This window comes from Musa acuminata, chromosome BXJ2-4, assembly GCF_036884655.1.
Source record: "Musa acuminata AAA Group cultivar baxijiao chromosome BXJ2-4, Cavendish_Baxijiao_AAA, whole genome shotgun sequence".
NCBI lineage: Eukaryota > Viridiplantae > Streptophyta > Magnoliopsida > Zingiberales > Musaceae > Musa > Musa acuminata.
In genome coordinates, this window is record NC_088341.1 from 5,719,511 (window position 1) to 5,739,108 (window position 19,598).

General features: G+C 40.1%; 3 protein-coding genes across 4 annotated transcripts; all 3 read left to right on the forward strand.

Annotated features, from left to right (window-relative positions):
- The first annotated feature begins 679 nt into the window (after positions 1 to 679).
- On the forward strand, positions 680 to 9,516 carry LOC135610167 (monoterpene synthase 7, chloroplastic-like). Its single transcript, XM_065104327.1, has 3 exons — positions 680 to 926; positions 1,171 to 1,379; positions 9,238 to 9,516. The coding sequence occupies exons 1-3, from the start codon at positions 680 to 682 to the stop codon at positions 9,514 to 9,516; spliced, it is 735 nt and encodes a 244-aa protein (XP_064960399.1).
- LOC135608945 (monoterpene synthase 8, chloroplastic-like) lies at positions 8,732 to 11,436 on the forward strand. 2 transcript variants are annotated; one of them, XM_065102023.1, is made up of 5 exons: positions 8,732 to 10,130; positions 10,227 to 10,445; positions 10,535 to 10,673; positions 10,759 to 11,004; positions 11,102 to 11,436. In XM_065102023.1, the coding sequence occupies exons 1-3, from the start codon at positions 9,709 to 9,711 to the stop codon at positions 10,566 to 10,568; spliced, it is 675 nt and encodes a 224-aa protein (XP_064958095.1). In that variant the 5' UTR covers positions 8,732 to 9,708; the 3' UTR covers positions 10,569 to 10,673; positions 10,759 to 11,004; positions 11,102 to 11,436. The 2 variants fall into 2 exon arrangements, with proteins under 2 accessions (XP_064958095.1, XP_064958094.1); XM_065102022.1 differs by having other exon boundaries at positions 8,732 to 9,183; positions 9,238 to 10,130; positions 10,535 to 11,004; positions 11,102 to 11,435.
- Positions 11,437 to 17,332: 5,896 nt separating this feature from the next.
- On the forward strand, positions 17,333 to 19,092 carry LOC135608946 (monoterpene synthase 7, chloroplastic-like). Its single transcript, XM_065102024.1, has 3 exons — positions 17,333 to 17,606; positions 17,680 to 17,950; positions 18,192 to 19,092. The coding sequence occupies exons 1-3, from the start codon at positions 17,406 to 17,408 to the stop codon at positions 18,800 to 18,802; spliced, it is 1,083 nt and encodes a 360-aa protein (XP_064958096.1). The 5' UTR covers positions 17,333 to 17,405; the 3' UTR covers positions 18,803 to 19,092.
- The last annotated feature ends 506 nt before the right edge of the window (positions 19,093 to 19,598 follow it).

Genomic DNA, 19,598 nt, shown 5'->3' on the forward strand with positions numbered 1-19,598 from the left:
GCTATAATAGAATAACTAATTGGATTCCGTTCAGATATTTTAGCCAATAAACTAAGTTAGTGGAAATTCCTCGGGAGATAACGAGGAAATCTCCTGAGATCATTGTACACCCTCTGACAGGATCTCTAGGGGTTGAGGTGGTGTTAGAGCGTTGGCACCTCTCCGAGGGATTTCAGTTTCTCCCTAAAAAAACCCCTTTCTCCCAAAATCTCGTCGGTGCCTGCATCGGTGGCTGGCTGCCTGCAACAATCTTGGATTAAAGACGGTGCTTAGTAGATCAAACCAAATCTCTGAAGAGATGACATCAAAAGGTACACATCGTAATGTTTAGATCTATACATTTTGATTTCAATCCTGGTATATAAGTTACTTTCGCATTTCAGATATAGTATAATTATAGACTTTATGCTTATAGCTTGATCTGTGCCTATCCGCGGACTGCCCCCTCGAAGTCTTCACCCCGTCGATGCCTCCTACTGCCATTCCGGTGTTCTGCACAGACTCCTCCTCCTCAGCGATCAGCTGATTACCAGCCGAGCTCGTGGAGTGACGAATACATACAATCGCTCACAACTGACACCAAGGTCGGCGTGCATGCAATATGTAAGGTTGTTTTATCTATAGTTCGCATTGTTTGCTGACTAGCTTTCATCAGGTGGAGGAGGATAACGCAAGAAGGATGGACAAACTGACAGAGGACGTGAAACAGCTGATCTACATGAACAAGGGAGTTGAGGACCAACTTCAACTGATCGATCACCTGCGGCAGCTTGGGGTGGCGTATCACTTTAAGGAGGATATTAAGGATGCTTTATGGACTATATACGGTTCCATGGAAGACGTGAACATGTTGCTGAAGGATAATCTTCAAGCCACGGCTCTTATGTTCAGGCTTCTCAGAGAACATGGGTTTGCTGTTTCTGAAGGTGATTAAGCTACATATCCATCCTGCTTTACTCCTTTCTTGCGACTGATACAACATTGTCGCTGATGTACCTCATATATTGCTAGAACAATTACTCTCATAAAACTGAGACAACTAGAAATATATCCAATTAGTCATAAATTATGCCACGTTAATAGCCTAACATACTAATGGAATTTTGTGTTTATTCTTTTCTATCATGGTGTCACAATCTGACATGCATAAATTATGTGGATGGACTGAAGGTGTATTCTACCGATTTATGGATGAGAAGGGAAACTTGAAAGCCATCCTTCGCCACCAGACTGAAGAATTGGTGAGCTTGTACGAGGCTTCCCATCTTGCAAAGGAAGGAGAGCACGTGCTGGAAGAAGCTACGAACTTCACAACTAAACAGCTCAAGAGCCTCATGGATGGATCACTTGAGCCTCATCTCAGGGAGCACGCACATCAGGTCTTTGATAATTGAACCTATATACTTTTGTAACAATTGAATTAAGGATGATAACATGAAGTTATAAGTCTCCTCGTCATTCATCCAAGCCTTTGATTAAGATTCTTTGCGTGTGATCACTCTTTTGATGGTGTAGTTCTAGGTTATTGGTTGTGATAATTGATCTGTATCAGCTCTTTGGAACTAGAAAACTTTCTTCATGAAATATTAAAGACAAAAAAATCTAAAGTATGATTTATTTTATGCTACTATTTGAGATTGGATTTTTAATTTCTTTCGATCATTATTATTGACGGTCATATGAAAAGACCGACTTAATTGGATTTTTATTCTTAATCTAATTAAGAATAACATATTATAGGGTAAATTCTTTGAAAAAGCTTGTAAGTTACAGAATTGTTCATAGAACCGCTCTAATTACCTAAAAAGATGATTTTGCCCTTGATGAAAAATTCCTGCCATAACCTAGTGTTAGTTTGGCAAGTCCCATAGTTCCACATCGGAAAAATCAAACTTGTTGTCTCATATTGGAACTATAAATAAGGGCCTGAGCTTTGAAGTCAGATGCACCACAAGAGGTACCATATGTGGCACCACAAGAAAACCTAAGTATTTACTTTGGTTTAAGTCCATACTCAGTTAAATAGTTTGGACTTATACTTTGGGTTATTCTTGTTTAGTATTTTTGGGTGTTTTATGGTCTAGGAACATCTTTCTAAGGCATTTGTAATTGTCCCTTTTCATAGTAGTGATTTGCTCCTCTTTCGTCCGTGGATGTAAGTCAAAGTTAATTGACTGAACCACGTAAATCTGGTGTTCTTGTCGCTTTTATCTTTTCACTTTATTAACTTTGTTGTGTTGCCAAAATTACCTTGTGGTAAATTTCCTAGGGCTAGCTTTAACAAATTGGTATCAGAGCTTGGTTTCGGGATCTTTTGGCAACGATGACAATAACAAAGATCATTGTCGAGAAATTCGATAGAAATGTCAACTTCGGCTTATGACAACTCAAGATGGAAGCCATTTTGGTTCAAGATGGAGTTGATTTGGTACTATAGGGAGCCGAGAATATTCCAGATGATATGTCAAAAGAAGAGCTTGCGGGTATGGATAAGAAGGCCCGATCAAGCATCATTCTAAATCTCTTTGATGAGGTTTTACGGGAGGTAGCTACGGAGATTACGACTAAGAGCATGTGGGACAAGCTTAAAGCCTTGTACATGAAGAGGACAATGGAGAATCGTCTCTACCTGAAGTAGAGACTGTATATGCTTCGGATGATTGAAGGTATATCTATACTCTCGCATCTTGATAAATTTGATTCTTTGGTTATGGATTTGGAGAATATAGATGCAAAAATTGATGGTGAGGATAAGACCCTATTACTCTTGTGTTCTCTTCCCCAATCTTTTAAGTATTTCCATGATACTTTGATTTATGGAAAAGAAACAGTTTCGTATCAAGAAATTAAATTTGCATTGAAATCTAAGGAACAGATAGACAATGATATCATTGGAAAAATTAAAGAGAATCAGGATGAGGGTCTGGTCGTTAGGGGAGAATGGATAAAAGAGAATTTGACAGTAGTAGATCTAAATCTAGATCTAAATCAAGACATAGAAATTTGGAATGTAGATATTGTCATAAAATGGGGCACATTAAATCTGATTGCTTTAAATTGAAAAATAAATTAAAGCAAAAGGAAAAATTTGTTGAGAAAACTATTGAATCCGCTGAAGTTAGTGTAGCAACTGATGAGAATGTTGGAAATATTTTCTCTGCTATTGATGACAGGACGATGTCTAAAAATGAATGGATTTTAGATTCGAGTTGTTCTTATGACATGTGTCCCAATAGGGATTTGTTTTCCACATATGAATCTTGTAATTGTGGAATTGTTTTGATGGGCAATAATGCCGCATGTAATGTTGTTGGTAGAGGCACAATCCGAATTAAAATGCATGATGGTATTGTGAGGACGCTCACTAATGTTAGACATGTTCCTGATTTAAAAAAGAATCTCATCTCTTTAGGCACCCTAGAGGCCCTTGGGTGTAAATACACAGCTGAAGGTGGAGTTATGAAAGTTTCTATAAGTGCTCTTGTTGTTATGAAAGCTTGTAGGTCTGGTAGCTTGTATATTCTACAGGGAACTACTGTCACAGGTTCGGTTGCAGTTTCATCATCATCATTGTCTGATTCTAACATCACCAAATTATAGCATATGCGTTTGGGTCATATGAGCGAAAAATGTTTGAGCATATTGAGCAAAAGGGGTCTACTTTGCGGACAGAGTACTGGGCCATTTGATTTTTGTGAACACTGCATTTTTGGAAAGCAGAAAAGAGTCAGCTTCATTTCTCCGGCAGTTCACAAAACGAAAGGTACTCTTAACTATATTCATTCAGACCTTTGGGGTCCAGCTCATGTTCAGTCTAAGGGTGGTGCTAGGTATATGTTGACTTTCATTGACGATTATTCTAGGAAAGTTTGGGCTTATTTTTTGAAATATAAAAATGATGTCTTTCTAACCTTTAAACAATGGAAGGCTTTGATTGAGAAGCAAACAGGTAAACCGATTAAGCGGCTTCGAACAGATAATGGTATGGAATTTTATGAAAGTATCTTTGATGAATTTTATAAAAATAAAGGAATTGTTCGGCATCGCACTATTAGGATGACGCCTCAGCAAAATGGTGTGGCCGAACGTATAAACATAACACTCTTGGGGAGAGCAAGGTGTATGATCTCAAATGCAGGGTTGACAAAGGACTTTTGGGCAGAAGCGATTAATATGGCCTGTTACGTTGTCAACTGCGCTCCTTCTGCAGTACTTAACTTTAAAACTCCGGAGGAAGTTTGGTCAGGTACTCTTACTGATTACTCTGATTTTAAAATTTTTAGGTGTCCAGCATACATGCATGTAAATGAAGGAAAATTAGAGCCTCGGACTAAAAAGTGCATTTTCCTTGGGTATGCTTCTGGGGTGAAAGGATACAGATTATGATATTCTGATCCCAAATCCCCAAAATTTGTAATCAGTAGAGATATTACTTTTGATTAATCGTCTATGTTATCTTCCAAAGAGAAATCTACTAGTTATACAAATGATAGTGCACAGAAGCAGGTGGAGCTTGAGATTGGAAGTTCAGATTCTTTTAAGTCGAATTCTTCTACTCAAAGAATGCCAATAGGTGGTCCCGAGTCTACTAACGCAGATGATCCAGAGGAAGAGCAATATTCCTTAGCCAAGGATAGACAACGGAGAGATATTCGACCACCACAAAGATATGCAAATTTGGTTGCATATATGCTTTGTCTGTTGCAGAAGAGACAAGTGAAGTTGGTGAGCCTACTTCCTACTCAGATGCAGTTTCTTGTGATAATTCCGCTAAGTGGTTGATTGCGATGAATGAAGAAATTGAATCTCTCTATCGAAATAGAACTTGGGATCTTGTGAAGCCAGGGGTTGAAGATGCAAGGTACAAAGCAAGATTAGTTGCAAAGGGCTATATCAGGTATATGGTGTTGATTTTAATGACGTATTTTCACCTGTTGTTAAACATAGCTCTATTCGTGTTTTGCTTGCTTTAGTTGCCATGTATGATTTGGAATTGGAGCAACTTGATGTCAAGACAACTTTCTTACATGGTGAACTTGAAGAACAAATTTATATGGAGCAACCTCATGGATTTGAAGTTGATGGTAAGGAAGACCATGTTTGCTTGTTAAAAAAATCCTTGTATGGATTGAAGAAGTCTCCAAGACAGCGGTATAAGAGGTTTGATTCTTTTATGTTGGGTCATGGTTACACGAGGAGCATGTATGATAGTTGTGTTTACTTCCGGAAGTTAACTGATGGCTCTTTTGTATATTTGTTGCTTTATGTTAATGACATGCTTATTGCAGCTAAGAATTTATCAGAAATTCATACTTTGAAAATGCAACTGAGTAGTGAATTTGAAATGAAAGATTTGGGAGCAGCTAAGAAAATTCTTGGCATGGAGATCAAAAGAGATCGAGGAGTTGAAAAATTATTTCTGACTTAGAAAAATTACCTCAAGAAAGTCTTGGAGAGGTTTGACATGAAAAATGCTAAGCCAGTGAGTACTCCTCTTGCTAGCCATTTTCGGCTATGTGCTGCTCAGTCACCATAGTCAGTTGAAGAGGAAGAATATATAGTGAAAATTCTATATTCTAGTGCTATCGACAGTATTATGTATGCAATGGTTTGTACTCGTCTAGATATTTCACAAGCAGTCAGTGTGGTTAGTAGATTTATGTCTCGCCCGGGTAAAACACATTGGCAGGCTATGAAGTGGATTCTCAGATACTTGCAAGGGACTTCATATGCTTGTTTGGAATTTGGAAAAAATCATGACACTTTGGTTGGTTACGTTGACTTTGATTATGCTGCGGATCTTGATAAACGAAGATCTTTGATAGGCTATGTATTTTGCGTTAGCGGTTGTGCAGTTAGTTGGAAAGCTTTCTTATAATTTGTCGTAGCTTTATCTACTACAGAGGCAGAATATATAGCAGTGACAGAGGCAATCAAAGAAGTTTTATGGTTAAGAGGATTGTTCAGCGAATTATATCTGCATCAAAGTGTTACTACAATTTACTGTGATAGTCAAAGTGCTATTCATTTGACTAAAGACTAGATGTATCATGAGAGGACAAAACACATCGATGTGAAGTTTCATTTTATTCATGATATCATTGCTGAGGGAAAAGTCCTTGTTCAGAAAATTCATACGAAGGACAATCCAGCTGATATGTTTACGAAGCCTTTTCCGGTTTACAAGTTCAAGTAGTGCTTGGACTTGGTTGGTGTTCATTGTTGGTGATTGCCCGTTGGGGCTTTTATGAAAAAGGTGAAGCAAGTTTTGTTGGGACATGCCAAGGTGGAGATTTGTTAGTTTGGTAAGTCCCATAGTCCCACATCGAGAAAATCAGACTTGTTGTCTCATCTTGGAACTATAAATAAGGACCTGAGCTTTGAAGTCAGATGCACCACAAGAGGTACCATAAGTGGCACCACAAGAAAACCTAAGTATTTACTTTGGTTTAAGTCCATACTCAGTTAAATAGTTTGGACTTATACTTTAGGTTATTCTTGTTTAGTATTTTCGAGTGTTTTATGACCTAGGAATATCTTCCTAAGGCATTTGTAATTGTCCCTTTTCATAGTAGTGATTTGCTCCTCTTTCGTTCGTGGATGTAGGTCAAAGTTAATTGATTGAACCATGTAAATCTGATGTTCTTGTCGCTTTTATCTTTTCACTTTATTATCTTTATTGTGTTGTCAAAATTATCTTGTGACAAGGAAGGGGCACGAGGAAGGGGTGTGAGACCACATCGGCGAGGAGGCTACATGGCCCCTGTCGGACCCCCCACCCTCACTGTTGTCGTTGGCCATAGAGGTGCCGCACAGTGCCGCCTACTCCCATGCTCGCGCGAAGGCGGCCGGGACCACTTTTTAGCTGGTCCTTCGGGGTGCGACGGGGGCCCACCTTTGGACTCCTCCGTCAGTGCATTAGAAGCCTCAGGAGTCCTTCAGTAAACGTGTTCCACGTTTGGACTCTGCCGTCAGTGCGTCATCATGCTACTTCGTTCAATAAACGTGTAGTTAGTCACTCCATCACGCTATTTCGTCTAAGCTCGGTGCCAAATGACCGCTGCAGACTGTCCAAAATGCCAAAGTCTGCAAAGACGCTGCCAAAGGCGCTATAGCAATAAGAAACTTTATTAAAGAAATAAAGAATATTAAATACATTAACATGTCCCTATTTATACCGATTAAGAGAGAATTTTTTTCAATAGAATAGAAAAGGATTTCTAAACTATAGCAATATTGCAGCCAAGTTGATAGAAGATAAGATTTCCCCAACTATATGAGGAAATATTATCTATTCTGTTGAGTAAAATCCTCTATTCTGTTAGGAAAATCCTCCCTCCTATCTGTATAAATAGGAGAGGGATATGTTAATGCATTCAAGCTACTTCATCTCTTCAATAAAGCTTCTTCAATAATTGTTCTTATCTTCTATTCTTATTTCCATCACAAGTCACACTTAAGAAAAAAACTACAATAAAAGAGGAAGCTACAATAAAGGAGGAAATTGCAAGTTAGAGTGATGCTATAGAAATATTAAGGAGGTGAGAGTTGGAGCGATCCATGCGGTGTTATGCGTGGCATGGTTGTATGTATACATGAAGGAGAGTGCATCGAACCGCTAAGTCCCAACGTGCAGACTATTGAGGTCACAAGCTTTTTCTTCATTATCCTTTAAGTCCGTCGATTGTTGGCAGATTAACGAAGACTACCGCGGTGAGAAAGATAAGGATTAGCTACGGAGCTTCTTAGGAATATGGCTATAGCAGCGTTGGTCACTGGTCGAAGACAGGAACGAAGCTTCATTTTTCTCAGTGCTCTAATACCAGAAAGATAAGAACGAGGGTAAGGTGTCGCCCAGACGCATCACAAGCCTTAAAGGCTGCTATCAACGCATGACCTCCCTACACAATTATTTAGCGAACCAGATGACGCTGACGGTACTGTTAGCCAGGAAACCCCATCCTTATCACGGGATGAGGTTTAATGTCACCCGGCATCAAGATATTTATATTTAGACTGCCACATTCGATGTCCACGTTGTGTTAGGAAACAAAAGCTTTCAAGATGCAAATTATAACTGTGAAATGGTACGCTATTAGCGTGGCATAAATGTTCCCCTATGCACTAATAAAATGGGTCGTTTTTGTATTTATTTGTCTTCTTTTCTTTTTTCGACCCAACGGATTCGGTCAAATTGGGCCCCAAACAATATAAATTAATTTTAGTCGTAACATAGAAATTCAATTGTATCTAACTGAACCAAATTGCTGTCACTTATTAATCCGAAGGTGGGAGTTGCAGCTGAATTATGATAACTTCCGAACGCACTAATAAAGAATACAAATCCCTTTTTATCCAACTTCAGTTCATGTCTTCGAAGATTATTTGGCCTCTGAGTCTGACTCAGAGCGAAACTATACGATTGAACTAAGCGTCGAGGCTATGGGCTTGTCCCAATGGTGTCGAATTTAATCAAATCAACTCCTTGAATTAACTATTTTTTAAAGTGGCTTCTTCCACTATGACGCCAGAGATATTTTTGGACACTTGGAATTACATTTGGTTGGAACACGATGATGTGGAGCTTTTGTGGATATACATGAGGCTGGCTGTACCTACGTGGCCGATTACCATTCTGCTTGTGAATCTCGTTTTAGGGAGGTCGAGAGGCACGAGAGCCTCGTTACCTAAGTGGCTTCTTCCACTACGATGCTAGAGATATTTTTGGACACTTGGAATTACATTTGTGGATATACATGAGGCTGGCTGTCCGTACGTGGCCGATTAGCATTCTGCTTGTGAATCTCGTTTTAGGGAGGTCGGACGTAGGTCAAGAGGCACGAGAACCTCGTTACTGAATCTTGTTTTCACTGCCTCTGGCACTATCAATCCAACGCCAACACCGCCATTACAAAGCCCAACAGATTCTCCCATCTTCTACCGAGTGTTGTCCACCGAGCCAAATGTCTTTCTGCTCTTCTGCTCCGTCCTGCTGCAGCTTGATCCGTGCCTATCCGCGGACTGCCCACTCCAAGTCCTCACCGCGTCGATGCCTCCTACTGCCAATCCGGTGTACTGCGCGGACTCCTCCTCGGCGATCGGCTGATTACCAACCGAGCTCGTGGAGCGACGAATACATACAATCGCTCACAACTGGCACCAAGCTCAGCGTTTATGCAATATGTAAGGTTGAGTTTTATCTATAGTTCAAATTGGTTACTGACTAGCTTTCACCAGGTGGAGGAGGATAACGCAAGAAGGATGGACAAACTGACAGAGGACGTGAAACAGCTGATCTACATGAAGAAGGGAATTGAGGACCAACTTCAACTGATCGATTACCTGCGGCAGCTTGGGGTGGCGTATCACTTTAAGGAGGATATTAAGGATGCTTTATGGACTATATACGGTTCCATGGAAGAGGTGAGCATGTTGCTGAAGGATAATCTTCATGCCACGGCTCTTATGTTCAGGCTTCTCAGAGAACATGGGTTTGCTGTTTCTGAAGGTGATTAAGCTATATATCCATCCTGCTTTACTCCTTTCTTGGCGACTGATACAAAATTGTCGCTGATGCACCTCATATATTGCTAGAACAATTACTTTCATAAAACTAAGACAAGTAGAAATATGTCCAATTAGTCATAAAACTATCCCACGTTACTAGCCTAACAAACTATTGGTATTTTGTGTTTGTTCTGTTCTATCATGGTGTCACAATCTAACATGCACAAATTATGTGGATGGACTGAAGGTGTATTCAACCGATTTATAGATGAGAAGGGCAACTTGAAAGCCAGCCTTCGCCACCAGACTGAAGGATTGGTGAGCTTGTACGAGGCTTCCCATCTTGCAAAGGAAGGAGAGCACGTGCTGGAAGAAGCTACGAACTTCACAACTAAACAGCTCAAGAGCCTCATGGAGGGATCGCTTGAGCCTCATCTCAGGGAGCACGTAGCCCATGCCTTGGAGCTTCCATTGGACTGGAGGATGCCGAGGTTACAGACCAGGTGGTTTATAGAAGCATGCCAAAGGGAAGCGAACATAAACCCTGTCCTACTTGAATTGGCTAAGTTGGACTTCAACAGAGTTCAGAGCATACATCAGAGGGAACTCAGGGAAGTGTCGAGGTATTTTGAGCTTGTTTTACTTGAATCATGTCCTGTACATTCTGCCGTCGTTTATGAACCAGCAAACTTCAGCACAAACTTCTGACTATCGATCAGATGGTGGAGCAATCTTGGCCTGGCGCAAAGGCTTCCATTTTCCAGGGACAGGTTGATGGAGAGCTATATCTGGACGGTTGGCTGGGCTTTTGAGCCACAGTTTGCAAGATTCAGGGAGGCGCAGACAAAAGCGAACTGCCTGATAACAACAATAGATGATGTGTATGATGTTTACGGCACCATCGATGAGCTCGAGCTGTTCACGGATGCCGTCGATAGGTAAACAACTCCTCCACGTCATGCATGTAGGAGGTGTTATTTCAACAATCTTTGATTCCTGATAACATCTACTCTGATGGATGTTGCAGATGGGATGTTAATACAATGGACAAATTGCCATAGTACATGAAAATATGTTTTCTAGCCCTCTTCAACACTATAAATGACACCGCCTACAATGTTATGAAAGAGAAGTGTCTGGATATAATTCCACACCTAAAAAAAGCAGTAACTTATTGATCCCATCGTCCCTCTTTTGTGTATCGTCAATCATGCAGTTCCACTTTATAAACAGTGCTACCGTTGGATTCAGTGGGCAGATCTATGCAAGACATACTTGGTGGAAGCAAGGTGGTACCACCAAGGCTACACACCCAATCTTGAAGAGTACTTGGAGAACGCACTAGTATCGATATCGGGTCTCCTAATATTGACTATTGCTTATTGCACCAGTAACGATGTAACTCGAGAGGCCTTAGACGGTTTCCAAAGCCGTCTTAAGATTGCAAGATGGTCATCCATGATCCTTCGACTTTGTGATGACTTGGGTACTTCCAAGGTATTTGAACTGCACCATACTTATCATTCCTTCATTGAATCAACGCAATAAAGAGTTCACACAGTTTCTCCACTCTGCATCGGTTGTTTTTGTGCAGGACGAGCTTGAAAGAGGCGATGTGCCCAAATCTATCCAGTGCTACATGCATGAGAGCGGTTTATCGGAGTATGCGGCTCGTGAGCATATCAGGCGATTGATTAGGGGGAATTGGAGAGCAATAAACGGAGATCGAAGTTTCACTTCACGTTTTGAGGAAAACCTAAAAATGATGGCCATCAATATCCCTCGAATGGCCCAATGCATGTACCAATACGGAGATGGACATGGGAAACCCGATCAAGTGATTGAGGATCGCATCAGGTCTTTGATAATTGAACCTATACTTTTGTAACAATGGAATGAAGGATAATATCGTGAAGCTATAAGTCTTCTCGTGATTTGTCCAAGCCTTTGATTAAGATTCTTTAGGTGTGATCGCTCTTTTTATTCGGTAAAAGGTATTGATGATTTAATTCTAGTTTGTTGGCTGTGAAAATTGATCTATATCATCGCTTAAAAAATAGAAAATCTTTCTTTATGAAACATTAAAGGAAAAAAGCCTATAGTATATTTTATTTTATGCTACTCATTTAGATTGGATTTTTTAATTTTTCTCAATTTTATTGTTGACGGGCACATTAAAAAGGCTGATTTAATGGATCAATTGTCTACAATCACGTGACATAGCCTAATTAAGAATAAAACTATATATTATTTAGTGAATTCTTAGAAAAAGTATATAAGTTTTATAATTTCTCGTAGAGTACCTCTAAGTACATGAAAAGATTATTTTACTCTCACCATTTAAAAATTTTTTATTATAGCCCTAGCCATCGACTCTCATCGTCATTAGCAAGGGTGGCAAGAGTCATTCTATCATTGGTCCAAGGGGGTATGGTGGTGGCCACTACACCTCCATTATTAGATGGGTCAAATAGATGAGGACGACAATATAGCTAGGGGCTCGGCAAAAGACAATGATCGACTTATATAACATAGTCAATATATTAAAAAAAGGGTATTCTAGGGGAAAATTTCTTGGGGTGTTATTTTAAAAATTTTGAAACTTGTGGGCTTCTTTACAAAAATTCACCCTATATTATTTTAAGAACCATGACTACTAACATATGCAAATTTAGAAACAATAAATAAACACATGAACGCTTATTGTTTTATTGAGCATAAACTATTGCATTTTAATGACATATTTAACATGTGATGGTTCCATATTCGCATATAACAATAATCATGACATATATTACATTCTTAAATAATTACAAAGTCATGCCTCTTGCGGCTGATCTACCTCCAGAAAATAATTCTCTAGATCACTTCCCTCATGATCCACTCGATATCTCCTTCAAGAAGTAGAGAGACCGAGAGAATCAATCGCTCAATCAGCTAAACTCTATAATAATATGCAAGTCTAGCTCTTTGAGATGGACTAGAGGCTAGAGGATATTAAACATGAGATAAGGCAAGGAAAGCATCCTGAATTTGATTCTTACTTCAGGTCTCCCTTCATTAGCATTATAAAGGAACCAATCCCAATAGGTTTTAGAATGCCAACCCTTGAACTTTATAAGGGAAGCTCTCATCCTACGGAACCTATAGCTGCCTTTACCTCGAACACTAAGTTGTGCCTCCAACACATCAGCCTGATTCCAATTGTGGGTCAGAGCCCAGGCCACCTAATGAACCACTGAAGGTGGCTCGTCCCTTCTTCGGCTTCAAATGACTACCTTGGTCCATTGGGTCGATAGGGACCTATTAGTCATCTACTTCTAGCATTTATTGGGAGATCCATTTATGCATAGGAGGAGATATGTTAGTACACACTACACGCTCAACAAGAGAAGCGGGAGGGACAATTTCAGATATTGACCTTGAGGGGAGGGGCTGATTCTAGCCTCTATAAGCTAGGCTTTGCTAAACCCCTTCACTAAAGGAAGAAATTTTGGAAATCGATGCTGAAGGCGACGACAGGATCAAAGAATCATCCAAGCTACAGTCAAATGAAGAGCTAATCCATATGAGGAAGACATTCAGAGTTGTTTTAGACTTGAAAGTCTGAATGATTTAAGTAATTTAAAATACTAAAGGTTTGAGTGCCCGAAGACATGAAGGTTCTGAGAACGACAGAAGGCGTGAAGAGGCGAATGAGTTTGTGGGTTATTTATAGTGCTCGGGTGACCTTTTGCCTAATTGCCTTGTTGCCATATGTTTAGATTGACCTGCTATGTGGCAACACACCATTGGCCAAGGCCAACATCCTCAATCATTACGATCTTTGAAATCTTCCATAGCACACGTAACCCACATGTGAATGCCTTTGCGAGCACCATATTGTCACCCCTATGTTAGATGAATCAGTAAGGATTAGATTCAGCCAGATTCGTCAAACAACTACAACTGAATCAATGCGCCCATCAAGGATCAAGGTGAATATGGCACACGTAGGTCCACGTGGCCAAGTCCCATAGGAGGGGCAATGCCCGTTAAAGCCTAGATTCGATATGTGGAGATCGGCAGGGGCAAATGACGAAAGATAACAAACTCGACCAGGAGTCAAGTTCTTTGCACTGTAGGACTATTTGTTCTTATGATACAAGGGGGATTGAAATTGATGATCAATTCTGGTAAGCAGCTGAATGAGATTGCAGCAACCGGAAATGTGAATATCCACAGAGTCTACATATGAATAAAAAAGTGAATATCCTTCTCCAGAGCTGGCGGTTGAGAAGGAGTCGAGTGTTGACATGTTAGAGATGCCGAATAGAGCTTTGGCAACCCAACAAGAACGGCCAAAAGAGTCATCGTAAGGCTTCAAACAAGAAGTTCATAGATCTCGAAACTAATGTGAAGGATTTGAAGAGGAAAATGGAAAGCTCTCAACTGGGGAAGCTTCCTGCAAGTTTAAGATATAACACAATTTATGCACGGTTAAATGATGCTGAAGGAGCTGCCACTGAGTTAATTCATACAAACAAGAAGTTGAAAAACTCGGATAGTATGGACACAAACTCTGAAGATGGTGGCAGCGGAGAAGACGGCAAATTGCAGAACAAGCAAGAAGGGAATCAGATAAGATAGAAAGGCTAGAGCTGGAACGGCATAAAATCCAGTATGTTTTGCTGAACTTGAAGAACAGCATGCGAGTAAGCACACTAGGGTTGGAGACATAACAAGAATTCTGCTAGAAGAAATTATATATGGGAGGAGAGACAGTGGTAGACAGATGAAGAAGAATCGCTTCCGTGGATGCATGAGGCCGAAAACAAAGGGAGATCACTGATTTTTCTTTTTTCTTTTTTTTGGTTTTGTAATAGGCTAAATTGTCTTGCAGCATCTTCTTCTTTTGGGCAGTCATAAGGTCTCAACAGGGCCCTTAGGGTCGTAGGAGGACTCAAAGTAGTCATTGACAGTGAGCAGAGCTTTCCTTGAGATCGAAGAAACATCGACGTCGTCATTTTGATTATTCCACGAAAACCGAAAGGAGGTAGCAATGATGCTAAGGAGCCTATCACGGGAAGAACTATCGAGAGAGGGATCCTCAACTATCCAGACTCCCTGAAACCAGGAAAAGAAAAGGCGAAAACGGAAGTGTAAGTGTTGCTGTAAGGCTGCCCAGTAGGCCTATGCAAAGCTGCAGTCTAAAAGGATATAAGAAGAGGAGTCCTAATGTAAGTGGCAAACAAAACACGAGCCTTGTTCACAGTGAATAATGTTGAGAGATGTAGTTGAAAGTGGGCAAGTAATTTCAGAAAAAAAGATTTTTATTTTGGAAGCAATTCTTAGATGCGGAATCACCTTCCAGCCTTGTTAAGGCTTCTCGGGAGTGTATTATCTAGAGAGATGCTTATCGGTACTGCTCACTGTTGCACTGCTTAATGGAGTACTGGTCCAAACCTAGGAGTCGTTATCGAGGTGTCAAGAGAGGTGGACTGCTAGGATGTGCTGGACAAGAAAGGGGTGGAAGAAGGACACAAGAGCTCTTAAGTTCTAATGAGAATTTGTTATAAGATCATAAACAACACAAAAATTACTCATTTCATTCACCCCCACAAAAGTGGGTTATTGGTTAAGAGTATTATCAAAAGCCAAGGTCATTCTAGATTTGGGTGTTGTTGCCATTGCTAATGAGTTTTTGGAAACCATAATTGATATTGACGGTGAGCTCAAGAATAGAATTATAGGCTATAGAGGTTCGTTTAAGTTTTGGAAAGGTCCAAGGGTGGAGATTGTCATTTTGGCCAGAAAAACTTTAACCCACTGGGTGTGTGAAAATTAAGGATTGATGTGATTTGCTTAGAACAAATAAATTTTTTGACAGTAATAAGATCCAAAAATTTAAGACCGTCTTGATCTTTATGTAAAATTATGATATCCCATGCTGTCAATTTGACATGAGATTAAATCAAGTTATCATGAAAGCAAAATAATAGCAACCCGATGAAGTTTCGTTCACATCCAAACTTACCTTCCCATAAGCTACAGCTTCAGAGTGCACAAGCACACACTGTTATCATAATTATTAATTTGAATAAAATAAAGTACAATAGCACGGGCCTCACATATTGGTGATCATACAAGTGGACTTTTTTTTATCATTTTATGAATGCGAGATTAATAATAGATTATAGTACAATAGCGTAAGCTTCACATGTTGGTGATCGTACAGGTGGACTCTCTTTATCTTTTATCCTTCAATATTGTCAGATTTGATCCTTAAACTAATAATTTTGTAACATTTTCTGATGTCATGTATAGTGTGATGTTGGTTGGTCTTTACTTTCTAAAGGTCAATTGGTTATAGGATGGAGAGATTCACTTGATTATATCAATTTTTTTCGTGAGATTTTATCACAAAACTGACTATAAATTTAAAATCTTTATGTATACCTATAAGTTATTATGGTGAAATATAAAATGACTTGTGGTATCCGTAGATTCGCTAATTTGGCTAATACGAGACTCCAAGACAAATGCCATGTTAATTCGTACGGTCTGACGGATTGCAGTTGGTAGTACATCATGTGGTATCCGATAGACATAGCCACAATTCTCAATTCGGCCAATGTGATACTCGAGAGAAATGCGATGCTAATTGGTATGACCTGATGGATGAGAGTTGGTAGTGCGTCATGTTGTCTGCAATAAATATAGATGTTCATGTTTAGATTGCGACATGCAATGTCCACTTTGTGGTGGGAAACAAAAGCTTTCGACATGTACGATATAACTGTGTGAAGTGGGACACTACTAACGTGGCATAAACGTGCCCCAACGGATTCCGTCAAATTGGTCCCCAAACAATATAAATTAAATTTAGTTGTAAAATATAAATTCAGTTGTATCTAACTGAACCAAATTGTTGTCACTTATTAATCCGAACGTGAGAGTTGCGGCTGAATTCTTATCACTTACAATCGCACTAATAAAGATTACAAATATATTTTTTATTCAACTTCGGTTGATTCCTCTGAAGCTTATTTGGACTCGAGCCTGACACAGGCCAAGTTGATCAATTCAACTCCACGACTGAACTACTTTGAGTGACATCACTAGCCGCACTCGTAAATGGCCGGTGTTAACGATCAGAGGAAAGGAGCAGATAGAAACAAAATTGAAGAAAGCTGGGCATTTATACGACATGCCCACTCATCTAGCATCGTATTGGACATAATTGTTGCTCTAGTTATATATAAAGGCATTCTTCTCTTTTCTTTGATATTTGAGTTGTTTTGTTGCTTCTTTATCCATTTGTGTTTTTTCCTCCATACTAAGTTTATAAAACCATCTTGTACAAGCTTCCACACATCAAGAGTGCCTAGAAGTGCCTTAATTTGTATGCACCATAAATTAAAGTTTTCCTTCATCAATAAGGAAATTTATGTTGAAAATGCACTCTAGGAAGTCATGAGTTAACTTGGCTCTCCGATATCAATTGAAGAAAGAAGTGGAGAGATTAAAACAAGTTAATTTGGATGAGGAAAGAAGGGTTTCTTGATGTATTTACTAAAACTTATACAACTCAATTGTTTTCACAACACGAATACTCGAAGGGATACAAATCATGACTTTATATAACCCAAGAAAAACTCTTTAACACAAATTAATTTCGAAATCCAAATTAAATTCTTTTTATCGTTTTAATACCATTTTCTAATTTAATTTATAAACGTGGTGCGGAAGTGAACAAGTTGAACACGCTGACAGCAGATATACATTTGCATGGAACACGAGGATGTGCAACTTGTGTGGATATAAATGAAGCCGTCCGTAATAAACCCATCGCAACACTGCCATTACAAAGCCCATAAGATTCTCCATCTTCTGCTCAGTGTTGTCCACCGAGCCAAATGGCTTTCTGCGCTTCTGCTCCGTCCTTCTGCAGTCTCATCGGTGCCCATCGGTGGACGTCGCCGTCCAAGGCTTCACCACGTCCATGCTTCCGACCACATATCCGGTGTGCTGCGCAGACTCCTCCTCGGCGATCGGCTAATTACCAGCCAAGCTCGTGGAGTGACGAATACATCCAATCGCTAAGAAATGACACCAAGGTCGGTATGCATGCAATCTGTAAGCTTGAGTTTTATCTATAGTTCGCACTGGTTGCTGACTAGCTTTCATTAGGTGGAGGAGGATAACGCAAGAAGGATGGGAAAACTGACGGAGGAAGTGAAACAACTGATCTACATGAAGAAGGGAATGGAGGAGCAGCTTCAACTGATCGATCACCTGCAGCTGCTTGGGGTGGCGTATCACTTTAAGGAGGATATTAAGGATGCTTTCGGGACTATATACGGTTCCGTGGAAAAGGTGAACATGTTGCTGAAGGATAATCTTCATGCCACGTCTCTTATGTTCAGGCTTCTAAGAGAACATGGGTTTGATGTTTCTGAAGGTGATTAAGCTGTATATCCTGCTTTACTCCTTTCTTGGCGACTGATACAGCATTGTCGCTGATGTACCTCATATATTGCTAGAACAATTACTTCCATAAAACTGAGACAACTAGAAATATGTCCAATTAGTCATAAATTATGCCACGTTAATAGCCTAACATACTATTGGAATTTTGTGTTTATTCTGTTCTATCATGGTGTCACAATCTAACTTGCACAAATTATGTGGATGGACTGAAGGTGTATTCTACCGATTTATGGATGAGAAGGGAAACTTGAAAGCCAGCCTTCGCCACCAGACTGAAGGATTGGTGAGCTTGTACGAGGCTTCCCATCTTGCAAAGGAAGGAGAGCAAGTGCTGGAAGAAGCTAAGAACTTCACAACTAAACAGCTCAAGAGCCTCATGGAGGGATCACTTGAGCCTCATCTCAGGGAGCACGTAGCCCATGCCTTGGAGCTTCCATTGAACTGGAGGATGCCGAGGTTACAGACCAGGTGGTTTATAGAAGCATGCCAAAGGGAAGCTAACATACACCCTGTCCTACTTGAATTGGCTAAGTTGGACTTCAACAGAGTTCAGAGCATACAGCAGAGGGAACTCAGAGAAGTGTCGAGGTATTTTGAGCTTGCTCCTCGTGCAAACTTCAGCACAAACTTCTGGCTGTCGATCAGATGGTGGAGCAATCTTGGCCTGGCGCAGAGGCTTCCATTTGTTGGGCTGATGGCCCATATTCAGCCCATGTGGGCTTTATCAGCCCACAGCCCACAGCCCACACCCTCTCTTAACCTAACCCTAATTAAGATTAGGAGGGTGTGGTGGCTGCGTTTTAGAGGTAGATTAAGGCTATAAAAAGGCAGCAACGAGGCAGATCTTTGAGGCCACGGGATTCCAAAGAGAAGAAGGAGATCAAGGCAGAAAAGGAAGAGAAAGAAAGGGAAGAAGACAAGGACAACGCAGAGAGACTGTTCACAATCATCTAGCAGTGTTCTCATCTCAGGTTAGATCAAATCTACAGTAGACTCTTGCTGTGATTACTTGGGGAGGTTTTAGATATTGTGGGCAGTGACGTGATCCTTGTATCCCAGTTATTCTCTTGTGGTTGTTGCTAGGGTTTTGGGCAAGAGATTGAGATTTGTATATTCATTATTCTCATAGTGGATTATCTCTAGTTTGCCCTGTGGTTTTTACCCTTCACATTGAAGGGGTTTTCCACGTATATCTTGGTGTTCTGTTTGATTGTGTTTCCATTTTATTCCGCTGCGTATTTTGGTCTTCTAGTATTTGTTCCTATACAAAGGTTATTCCTCTTTTTATCCCCATCAACTGGTATCAGAGCGGGGTTTTGGTGATTTAATTTTTGTATTTGAACATGGAGGCCAGTAATATTTCTCGCATGATTAGTTTAAATGGAAATAATTGGATGATATGGAAACCAAGAATGGAAGATCTCTTGTATTGCAAAGATTTGTATGGACCTTTGCAGGGGGATAGTGCAAAACCTACAACTATGACAGATGATGAGTGGAAGAGGTTAGATCGAAAAACAATTGGGTTTATTAGACAGTGGCTTGATGATAGTGTCTTTCACCATGTTTCTACTGAAATTTCTGCATATTCTCTTTGGAAAAAATTGGAAAGTCTCTAT